Below are 11780 nucleotides of genomic sequence, written 5' to 3' on the forward strand. Positions count from 1 at the left end.
GAAACACGTCTCTTTGTTAGCGGCTAGCAAGCTAGGCTAAGTAGGCTGAACTTGCCGCAATTCTATTTCCGTGTTCTATTGCATCTCTCCAGCAAGGAGCTATTTTGGGGTCGACATATTACCGTAATGTATGTGTAAGATGTATCATCTTTTCTCCTCACATGTTCAAGCCATCGTTGATCCTCCTACACATTCCCTATTTTTTAAGATAAGATATCCTTTATTTGTCCCACACTGGGGAAATTTACAGTCTACAGCAGCAAGATTGTGGGGAGAAAGAAGAAAAACAAAGTGTTTGCATTCACAAAATAAATGTTACAGTTTCAATGTATACCGTTCAATTAAGTGCAATATAAATATAGATATAGATAAGGTTTTGTTGTCTCACATTTTCTCCATCTTTCAAGCCACTGTGCATTTTCTCCAACTTTTGTCCTCACTTTCTCTCCATCGTCATGCTAATGTTTTCCCTCACACATTCTCTGACTTTCATCCTCTTGTTCATCCTTTCCCTATTTCGTCCTCTCACACCTCTACATAATTTATCCTCCCACATTTCTATTCCGTAAATTCTTCTCACCCTTTCTCTCCATCCTTAGTCCTCTCGCATGTTCTCTCACTCTTTCACCCCCTCGCTCCTTCTCATCCTCTTTTGCCCTCAATGGTTCTCTCCATCTTTGCCTTGGTTTGCAGAGCTTCCCACGGTGTCTCTCCTCCAGAAGATGCCCTCCTCTCCCGTCACCTGCCACGCGACGGGTTTCTACCCCAGTGCGTCGGCCCTTTTTTGGAGGAAGGACAGCGAGGTGATCCACGAGGACGTGGAGATGGGGGAGACCCTCCCCAACCATGACGGAACCTTCCAGACCACAGCCCACCTGAAAGTGGAAGTGACGGCCGGCGTGGAGGGCAAGTATGAATGTGTGTTCCAGCTTGCCGGCGTCGAGGAAGACGTCGTCACCAAGCTGGACAGAAGAATCATCCTGAGCAACGCGCGTATCCAAGGTGATGACACGCATTGACTTGATTTGTGACAAGCCATTGACGTGTTTCTCTTCATCACACGCTCTTTGTTGCCATGTGAAGAAGAAGAAGTCAGGAAGATGATGGCCATTGCTTTCACGTTGGTGATCCTCGCTCTGGTGGTGGTGGTGGTGGTTGCCGGGTTCCATCACCAGATAAGGTGAGCGACACAAATGCTTCGTCGGTCAGGAGGAGCCAAAGGGAAGATTTGCCTCGCGCCTTTTTGACAAAAAGTGAATGTAACATTGTTTGTCTTTCCTTTCAGCCATACACCCTCGATCGTATTAGTAAAGCATTTTCTGTTTCCTTTGAGCCACATTCAACAAGGCAGTTCTACGAAGGTCTGAATTAGAGCTCTGTTCCCAAAGTGTGAATGGGGATAATCCAAAACGACAACAAATTGTTGCCATGTATCATTTAAAGGAGAAAAACAGCACTCAACAGTACTGTAATTTGAAAAACACACAGTAATGATTTTAATTCAACAGGTTTTATTTTCCTCACTGCATCACTGGTCTTGGCCACCGGAGGGCAGTATAATACAGTCATTGAGACATCCGAATTGCTTTCTCTCTCGCTCGCGCTCGTATTTTTTAGTCTGCGCTCACAGGTAAAGCAAAAAACAAAAAAAATAAGAAAAAAGTCGGTTCAACAATGACTTATATCTTGAAAAATTCTCAAGTCAGGTCACCCGTATGAGGTGGTACCTTACTGTGTAATACAGTGACTACCTGGAATTAATTGAAAAAGGCAAAAGAGCGTGAGGATTTCTTTTACATCTTTGCGAGATCCATTCAGCTGAGAGTACTTTGCTTGAGCAAATGTACTTCCTTCATGCGTGTGACTGCCCCCCCCCCCCCCCAACAATCTCACATTGTGTTTTGCTCCCTCAGCCATTGCCTGATTCAGAGGTTGTTTCCAAGTTTTGACTGAGCCCGTTTCGGAGCGTCATAGGATGAGTTGGCTCACATGGACGCCACGAGATCTTGGGTTTCTGGAGAGGGTTTCGGTGACATGGTTTTGTGCATTTGCTGTGCTCTGCTTTCTCCAGGTGTCAGAACGTAGGAGAACTTGGATTTTAAAACAAATGTTATTTATTCTTCACATGGGTGATTGACAATCATATTTTTTCAACGCTCAAAATTTGTTTCTATTTTTGGTGTACTGTGCAAGGTTAGATTTGAGGAGTGCTTTGGATTGCTTTCTTCTGTCAGTGTCGGTCTTAGTGTCATGTTGGATTGTACAAAACCCACCAGGGTTGCTGCATGAAAATGTCTTATTTTTTCTCATCAAGCTGTTGAATCATTGAATGTATTTGAATGAAATATTAAATGAAAATTTGTTGGACTGTGAAATGCAGTTGAACTGTTCTTAGAAGATGCAATTTGTTTTTGAAAGCAGGCTGTATGCAAAGCGACAGGTTTCTGTTTGATTTCATACACACACACACACACACACACACGCACACGCACGCACACACACAAATGTTATATGTATCCTCCAACATTGACTCACTCGTATCTCAAGGCATCACTGCAGTGATTTGGAAAGGCACAATTCAGCCTAATCACGTCATAACGCTTCACTCGGTGCTCCACTTTCCCACATTCAATATGTCGGCGACGTGTAGCAACCGGAATGACGTCAAGGAAATCGAATGCCAATGGGACTGCACAGCAGGGTCACGTGATTTCAGAGAAACGCAAAGGAGCGCTTCCTTGTTGCAATTACCCCTCACTACCAGGAGAGTGTCGCTGTTTCAGCACGAATCCCACAAACACTGTTTTCCATCTCATTTGAAATCCTCGAACACACACAACACAGTTGCGGTCATTTCAGCAACGTACGCAAAACGACGTAAGCGATTTAATTTCAAATCGGGCTGAAAATGTATTCTGGCAATGGAAAAAAAAGGGCCGGGTGACGTCACAGGCAGCCCGAATTCTAATTGGTTCAGGAGGTGAACTGGTCCAAGCGCGTCCCCCCCTCGTCTGTTATCTCGCTTGCGCCCGTGTGACAGACAGCCGCAACTTCTAACTACTTGTCCTGCTGCGACACAACTTTGGATGCCGAGAATGTATCTACTCGTCCTCTTTGTTGCGGCTCTGCAAACACCCAACGTGACGCCTGGTAAGTGCACTTTGTTGACAACTTATTTATTGCACGAAAGATTGTGAACCGACGCGTTAACGTTTATTCTCTTCGCGTGTCCGCTGCCTCAACATTGACCAGCACAAATATGTTATCGATTAAATATGGAAAGGCGAACCCACGGTCATGAAATGTTATACTGCGTCAGTCGTTGAGCAGAAAAAGATTAGCTTCAACGTTGCACGTTAATCTGCCCGTCGTTTTTTTTCTTGTTCTATTCAACAAGGTGGGGCGGGGGTTAAAGTTCCTCATTCGGTGTCTACATTTCAACAATTTATGTCGTTATTTATTTAGTATTGATTGTGTTCCGGTTGCAATGGTTTGAAGCAGCAGTTCTCAAACGTTTTGTCAAGTACAAACTTCGGGAAAAAAAGTCAGAAGCTCACACCGCACCGCCACAATGCCTGACATGAAAATGGAGTCATGTGGTCGGCCTAAATGTTCACGAAACCCGGGGCAGCGGTTTTATTTCGAAAAACGACACTCCTATTATTGTCAGCCATTGAAAGGGTATGCGCCGCTTGATTCACAGGGCGCTTAAACGTAGGGACATAAATAAATGGACGTACTCAATTAACGCTTTCATGCAAATGTGTTGGACATGAAAGTTAAACTCAATAGTTGAAAACGTACCGTGCGTTTGACTCGAAGGGAAGTTTTACATCTGTAATTACATGTATCTATTAAATAGATACATGACCCTTCGAGTCAAACGCTGCCAGGATATCAGAAATGTGGTCATCCAAATCTTTTATCACACCGAGTGAGAATAAATATGAAAGACTATCAAATATTGGATTGATGTAGATTTGATTCCAAATCAAGGTGATAATTATAACGTTATTCTTCAATGTAAAAAATCCCGCTTATCATAACAACACAACACTAATTGTTAAAATAAGCGGGGTTTTTTTTTCACATTTTCAGCTAGTGGTGTGCCGCGGGATTTTTTCAGCGAAAGAAATGTGCCTTGGCTGGAAAAAGACACTGCTGTAGATCATGGCATGTCAACGAAGAGGACCGGTCATGACCGCGGAAGAGAAAGTGAAACGCACCCGATAAAGCCAAGCGGGTTACATCATACGAAACATTCAGGAGACGCTTGGAGTCGCAAAGACTCAAATCGACAAGAAATTGGCAGCAATTTCCCTGCTCAGAGTGAATTGCGAGCGGCTCGACGGAGAGTCGAGTCAATGAACGTTTCCTCAAATGCTTTACCTGTTTTGGTGCGAAAAACCTTCCGCTAACTGCACCGCTAATTAGGGAGAATGCGAGCTCCATGGCGCCAACTATGGGCATGGAGGACTTCGAAGCGTCCCGTGGCTGGCTTTAAAAGTTGGTTGCACGACATCAGCTGAGCAACGCTGTCGTGGGTGGCGATCGAGGGGAGGTCAAGTTTGAGACCGCGAGTGAGTGGAAAGAAAAGCCACCGGGTCTCTTACTCGATTCATTTTGCGGCAAATAGTCCGAACTTTGTTCTATTTGGTTCACATACCTGTACTGTTTGCTGCAGTTTTCGTGTTAGAAACAGTTTTTGGGCAACATGTGGTTGCAATTTGTTGCTTGTGTTGGTAACATACTTGCATGTTCATAAAGGACATGTACCATAGTCGTATCCCACATATGGAAATTCCGTTATAAGGAAAGATTGGACAAATATGAAATATGATTCGTTGCTTGAAAATATTTAGTGTATCGCTCGACCTCGACTGGTCGGACCACAACCCGTCTGCAGCAATGCACTGGCTGAAATCGGTGATCAACAACACTGTTCTCATGAAAAAAAAAAGTAGATTCCGACTTGAAGTGCTCTATAAATACTGTTGACTTGAATGCCTTTGTTCTGTTCATGTTTGATATGGACCGTCAACAAATGCCTTTTTTTGAATGTACCGTATCTTGTGCTGACCCGGCCCGCATGTCAAATTTGAAAAGTCAATGTGGCCAAAAAGTTTGCCCACCCCTGATCTATTTCATTTCGAACGTCGTGTTTCTTTTGCGAGTGGTCATCACGTCACACTTTGAGAATCACCGTCGAAAAGTACGTCAACTCTTTTCTTCTCGATCCGATATGATTGCCTTTATTAAAAATGATCATCATCGGAAAAACACGTGTATAGCCTACGTTGAATTTCATGCGTGGATAGTTGATAACTTTCTAGTTTTTTTTTTTGTCGTTGCGGGTTATCATGCATGACCTTCGTCCCTTGATTTGAATTATTTTTCAAATGAATGACAATCGTAAAATGGAAGGTCACTCGATTTCTTTTGAAAGTGTGTTTCAACCAACGGTGAGGAGCATTCAACATCTTTGAAGAAATCAAAGAGAGAAAACGATGAGTGTGGGGTTGTCAAATCACAGAGAAGCTTTGTGAGTCAGAATGTGCTCCGATCAAACGTGGCGTCAATCATGTCCAGAGTGTCGAGGCCCCGAGAGCGGATGGAGTCACGTCAACCACGCATTGCGCGAGGCTGCCGAATGGAAAGCAAAAGAATAAAATGTTCTTGTCTTTTCTTTCAGCGCTACATACGCTGCGTTATTTCACCACAGCGTCCTCTCAAATCGCAAATCTGCCAGAGTTCTGGGAGGTCGCGTATGTGGACGGCGTTCAGATTTTACAGTTTGACAGCAACAGCCGGAAAACGAAAGCCAAGCTGGACTGGGTGAACAAAATCGCAGCAGAGGATCCAGACTTGTTGGAGCGAGAGCTGCACGGCAGTCTTGTCCAAGAGCGGCAGTTCAAAGTCAACATTGAAATCGCTAAAGAGCGCTTCAACCAAACTGGAGGTTGGTTTTCCGCTCGTACAACGTAGCGGATGTGCCCCGACTCATAAACACGCACGTCACTGCTGGCTTCTCTCTGTTCATCGTGTGCGTGACACTTTCAGGCGTTCACATGATCCAGTGGATGGAAGGCTGTGAATGGGATGACGAGACTGGTGAGGTGGATGGTTGGGATCAGCTCAGGTATGACGGAGAAGACTTCATCTCATTTGAGTGGAAAAGGATGAGATGGATCGCAGCCAATCCACAAGCGTTCATCACAAAGAACAAGTGGGAACGATCGGACGGCCTCAAAGAACACTGGAAGAGATACGTCACTGAGATTTGTCCTGCTGACTTGAAGACGTACGTGAGCAATGGGCGGGACTTCCTGATGAGAACAGGTGCGGTGGCCGCTCACACTCTCTCGTCCTCTCAGCCGTTCTCTTCATCTGTCCATCGTCCTCGCACGCTCTCGCTTTCTTTCACCCTCTCGACATGCTCGCCGCCGGTTGTCTTCTCGCACCTTCTCGGCGCGCTTCCAAGTTGTCCTCGCTTGCCGTTTCCTTCGCCGTCTCACGCGTTCCCTCCATCTTCCACTCACAGGTACCATCTTTTGCTCTCACACCTTTGAGCCCTCGTTGACCCTCTCACACGTTGCCCCTTTTGCCTCCTCACCCTTTCTCCGTCCTTCAAGCCGTCGCGCATTTTGCCCGACTTTTCTCCGCTCCCGCTTTTCCTCCGTCTTGATCCTGACGCGTTCCGGCCGTCTTTTGCCCTCACACATTCCCTGAGCGTCATCCTCTTGCGCATGCTCTCCCTACTCTCCTCCCACATTTCTCTTTGCAAAGCTCTTCTCGCACTTTCTCCTCATCTTTGCTCCTCCCACGTGTTCTCTCGTCGTCTTTGGCCCCCCTAAGTCGTTCTCTCCCTCCTCGCCGCAGAGCTTCCCAAGGTGTTTCTCCTCCAGAAGACGCCTTCCTCTCCGGTCACCTGCTTCGCGACGGGTTTCTACCCCCTCACGTCGGATCTTTTCTGGAGGAAGGACGGCGAGCAGCTGCACGAGGACGTGGAGATGGGCCAGACGCTCCCCAACCACGACGGAACCTTCCAGACCGCGGTCCACCTGAAAGTGGAGGCGGCGCCCGACGCGGAGGCCAAGTACGAATGTGTGTTCCGGCTGGCCGGCGTCGAGGAAGCCATCGTCGTTAAGTTGGACGGCAAAAGCATCCTGAGCAACGCGCGCGACGCAGGTGAGCCACTTGAATCGTTGCGTCGCCTCGGATTGACTCTCGCCGAACGGTGTCGTGACGAGCCCTTCGCGTGCTTCTCTTCATGGCCCACATCTTTGTTGCCACGTGAAAAGAAGAAGAACGAGTCCAGATGGCGGTGGCCATCGCTGTCACGTTGGGGGTCCTGGCTCTGCTGGCGGCGGGGGTGGCGGCGGTCCTTGCCAAGCGTCGCCGGAACAGACAAGGTGAGGGACGCCAAGATCTGGTCCGTCGGGAAGATCCAAAGAGAACTGTGGCAAAAAGTCCGTCATCCTAACTTTCTTTCTCTTTCCTTCCAGCCAAATACTCTGCAGCGTGTAAGTAAAACATTTTCTGTTTCCTTTGAGCCACAATAAACGGGGCAGTTCCACGAAGGTCCGATTTAGGCCTTTGCCGCCCAAGCGTGAATCGGGAGTCGCTTGAAACGGCAGGAATGTTGATGTGAGAAGCGCCGTGAGAAGCTCTCGCTGTGCACCAAAAAAACCAAACAAAAAAAAAACATCGGTGCCTTTCATACGAGTTGAATTTGTTGAGTGGCCGCGCTCGTAACCGAAACCACTCGCGTCACAAATCCTCTTTGTCCAATGAAATAAACGGAAATGACAATCAGCCTTTCCAGCCGTCCCCAAAAAGACAACAACAATGGTTGTCAGGTGTCATTTCAAATAGCCCTCCCTAAAATCGTATTTTAAAAAAAAATCATACATACATGCACACAGTCATGAGATCATGAAATCGATTTTTGAAGGTCGAGCATGTTTGTTTTTGTTTGGTCTCACTGCCGATTGACGGCCACTGAGCTTCGGCCATCTTGGACAGTTTAAGTCAGACGCAAATCAAGGCGTCTCAAATCCTTTGCGGTTATCGGTACGTCACTGATATTAGTTGTTTCGACACAGAGGATAAAGAATACGCAAAATGACACCGTGTACTGTACGGTGCAGACGCGGCAACAGTTGTAGAATGAAAAGACGCAAGTCGAAGATCGGACAGCGCCGCAAAAGTCATTCGGCAGTGAACGTCTCAGCGGAGCAAATCCTTTGGCGCGAGCGTGACTCGTTTCGCTTCACATCTCACTCTGCGGTTGCACTTCCTCAGCCGTTTCCACCGATTCCGAGCCCCTTGCCGAGTGAGACGCGGCGGCCGTCGCACGGTGAGTTAGCTCCCGCGCCATCTTTGGAATGTGGAAATGCTCTCGGCCATCTTGATGTGGATTCTCGTTCACGCTTTGCTTCGGCTCTTCTCCCTCCAGACGCCAAGAACACAAGTGGGCCTGCTGAGCACGTTCTCATCTGCTGAGCACGTATCCCCTCTGAAAACGCCGACGTTTTTTTTTTTCTTCTTCTTCAAGCGGACCATGAGTGCAATTTCGCTTCTGTTAAGTAGCACTCAAAGGTTTCTGGTTTTGGGGGGTTTGAGGTTTCTGTGTGAAAACGACTTTTTTTGTGTAGCAATCAATTGACTAATTCAAGAACTGAATGTCGTCAAGGTCACGATTGAATGGGATTTTATGGTCCTCCAAAAATGTGCTCGATGGTTTCGACGGCATCTCTGCATTCTTGTTTGATTGGATTTGCGGTTTGAAATGTCAACTTTATCGTCATAAGTTATGAATTAAGTGATTCTTTGGCACACCCCGAGAGGGAGCCCGCGGCCGAGAGCACGAGAACGATTCTTCCATCACCGCTTCCGCTTGAGCAAACAACTCTGCCAAAGCGCGCATTGATCAGAACGTCACGTGAACGATTGCGCTCCTCGTCCGAACCTTTTGGACCGATCGCTCGACCAGTGCCAAAGATGGAAATGGCCACCGGCGTGCACTACTTGGCCGCGACCAGCAGGGGCGCTGCAGGTTTGCCGTCTCGAGAGGTTGAGCGACAGCCCTGCCGGAAAGTGTCATGCTCTGTCTGGTTTTGATTGTGTTTGAGCGAAGGGCGTCGCCCTCCGGCAGGCGCGCCCGCTCCGCCGTTTCCCCCTCGAGCCTCGCCAAGCTTTGTCGCGCGGCCAAGTCTCTGTCGGATGATTGACTTTGCTCGCTGTCGTATGCTCGACCTTTCGCTCTGGTTTTGCCGTTGAACTTTGGAAGTATTTTCATGATTGCTTTTTTTTATTGATCCTGATCTTTGGTTTGGCTTAATTGGGCTTCTTCTCGCTGTTCCCTTGTACTTTGCCTTTTGTTTGATGAAGTGTTTTTTGCTTGTTTGTTTGCTTTTCCTGGCTCCTTGTGGCAAGCGATTTCAGCCTGGACTTTTTTGCAATAAATATTTTTGTTTTCGCACTTTGTCTGAGCCTGCGTTTCTGGAATCCAAATCATGATTCGGTTTAGTTCTGAAGAACCTGACAGAAAGCCTTGGTCAACCTGTTCTTCGTGACACGTTTGTGACTTGCGCAAACAGCAATCAACGTTCTTCTGCTCGAGAGCGACTCCGCCCATCGAGACGTTTCTCTTTCGATTTGTGACTAATTCTTCCACGCTTGCACCTGGTCACAGCAGGCCGAGAATGCCATGAGTCTCATCTGAATTTTGGCCTGTTTTACGACCGCTTCTCCCTCCTGCCCCCTCCCTTCCCTCCCTCGCCTGGAAGTCAATTTTAAGGCCCAGACCAACAAAGGATGCACCTGCTGTGTCGTGCGGGCCAACACGGAGTGGTCACTCGCAACTTGCAGGCCACACGCAGACAAACGGCGGAGCGGTCGCCAGTCAATCGCAGGACGCGTACGAACGATCGCCTGCTTGATGGCCGATCACAAAGTCGTTCTGAAAAGGTTCCATTGAGCATTGCTCTTTTTTTTTTTGTTCTTTACTTCTATGCGTGACGACTTCCAGTCTCGGACTTTAGTCGGTCCTTCTGCTTTTCAGATTTATGATGAACGTTTTTTGTTTTCTAGTACACAATTATCTCTACTTCTCCTTACCACAATCAAGGTGTGCTCAGTGCTTGGGCCATTTATGATCGGTTTCCCGGTGACTTGTTGCGCAATGACCCAACAATCCAACCGCCGGCGATACTTTCACTTTCACGTTTGAACACGCCGGACTATCTGACACAATATGTGCCCCTTTTTTGGGCAATAACATCGCAGGCCCTGTTTTTCATCTGGACATCTACAGATATATGAATAGCAAAAAAGAAAAAGGATGCTGCTTGATCAGACACTGCTGGACTAAAATCAATTCAGAGAGATCAAAAAGAGGCCTTGACAAGAGAAGGACACACACACTCGCGCACGCATGAAAGAGAAGTCACTCCAAACTCCATCAAGAGAAGTATTAACTTTGCCAGCTCGCCAAACATGAACTCACCTTTGAGTCAGTTTTGCATTTCATCGAAAGACAATAAAGGAATGAACTTTGATGATTGGGTGGCGCTCACCCATAAAAAAAAGGTACAGTGGTTGCTACGAGAATCGGTATTCAAGTGGCATCGTGAAATCATCTTCTTTGTTCGAAGGCAGGGCTGCCCAACCTTTTTGGGCCCCAAGATCTACTTTTCCATCAAGTGACTTTCCGGGGTCGACCCGTGACCGGGCAGGCACTTGCGCACTCGTGCCAGGATGAGCGACACGAAGAAATAAAGTCGACACGGGAGTTTGGGGGGGCTGTGAAATGCAAATCGCTTCCTACCATCGCGGGTGACCTGATGCGCAGGCACAAGACGCACTTTCAAATGCACTCCAGATTGACATTCTTTCTTTCATCGGTAAATTGTGCATGAAACAGACTTGGAACGAGAATAATAACGACAAAAGATCGCAAGCTGCAAGTGCAGACTGCAGACCGCAAACAACTTCCGGTGTTTCAAGGTGAACTGCTTTTTATTTGATTTTCATTTTTAAATACTTTTTGTGAAAGTGAGCCTGAGTGGGCACAGTGTGCACTTGTGATGTGTCCGTCGCGACTTTGAAGTGAACGACGAGAGCCGGCTCTGTCATTTTCTCTCTCTCTCTCTTTCCAGGTGTCTGAAGCGAAGTTTGGCAGTGGCTCAGCTGCCGCGCTCAGAGAGAGAGACGGGAAGAGAAAGGGGAGGCGATCAGCCCGTCCAAGTTGAAGTATTTAGTTTTGTTGAATGCAAATTTAAAATAAAGCAAGGAGTAGCTTATGTGTGTTTTGTTCGCTGTTGCTGTTGCAGTTACTATTCACTATTTTTGTGATGATGCAGCATGTTTGATTGTTGTCGGTTGAAGTTTAATATTGTTGCTTGTTTATTGTTTGGAGCTTTTTTAATGTTCAATAAAAAAAGTGAAAAACAATTTCTTTGCTTGATAATTGTTGCTATTTAGTTCACCAAGTCATTTTCCAAAATGTATGCTAAATTTGTCATAAATATTGAAAAGAAAAACTAAAGTTAAAAGTGCCGTTTGAGAGCCATCAAGAGTCGACTGATCCAAATAAACCGGATCACCGAAAAGAGCCGAAAATCCCATCACGAGTGTGCACGAACACAAAAATATAGAATCCCGTGTGCCGATTTTCAAAGATGAAGCGATTTGGACAAGAGGAGTTCCTCCCCTAATCGGGAGCTACGCGGAAGTGAAGCTGTTGTGCCTCGTATGTGTCCAAAAGAAGATAACAC

The 11780-nt window shown here is 46.8% G+C and overlaps 2 protein-coding genes across 5 annotated transcripts; both read left to right on the forward strand.

Annotated features, from left to right (window-relative positions):
* The first annotated feature begins 673 nt into the window (after nucleotides 1–673).
* Nucleotides 674–2375, forward strand: LOC147191251 (HLA class I histocompatibility antigen, alpha chain G-like). The gene is made up of 3 exons (XM_086136752.1): nucleotides 674–1002; nucleotides 1084–1180; nucleotides 1914–2375. Exons 1-3 carry the CDS (start codon nucleotides 723–725, stop codon nucleotides 1951–1953), a joined length of 417 nt encoding a protein of 138 aa, XP_085992878.1. The 5' UTR covers nucleotides 674–722; the 3' UTR covers nucleotides 1954–2375.
* A 607-nt stretch (nucleotides 2376–2982) lies between these two features.
* LOC147191252 (H-2 class I histocompatibility antigen, D-D alpha chain-like) lies at nucleotides 2983–11457 on the forward strand. 4 transcript variants are annotated; one of them, XM_086136715.1, is made up of 8 exons: nucleotides 2983–3150; nucleotides 5693–5959; nucleotides 6061–6339; nucleotides 6880–7188; nucleotides 7302–7412; nucleotides 7506–7523; nucleotides 8305–8359; nucleotides 8459–9484. In XM_086136715.1, exons 1-7 carry the CDS (start codon nucleotides 3087–3089, stop codon nucleotides 8337–8339), a joined length of 1083 nt encoding a protein of 360 aa, XP_085992841.1. In that variant the 5' UTR covers nucleotides 2983–3086; the 3' UTR covers nucleotides 8340–8359; nucleotides 8459–9484. The 4 variants fall into 4 exon arrangements, with proteins under 4 accessions (XP_085992841.1, XP_085992842.1, XP_085992844.1 ...); XM_086136716.1 differs by having other exon boundaries at nucleotides 7305–7412; XM_086136718.1 differs by lacking the exons at nucleotides 8305–8359; nucleotides 8459–9484 and adding an exon at nucleotides 11163–11457.
* Nucleotides 11458–11780: the final 323 nt, after the last annotated feature.

Source organism: Hippocampus guttulatus, chromosome 18 (genome assembly GCF_054856545.1).
Source record: "Hippocampus guttulatus isolate MCC_2025c chromosome 18, RoL_Hgut_1.0, whole genome shotgun sequence".
NCBI lineage: Eukaryota > Metazoa > Chordata > Actinopteri > Syngnathiformes > Syngnathidae > Hippocampus > Hippocampus guttulatus.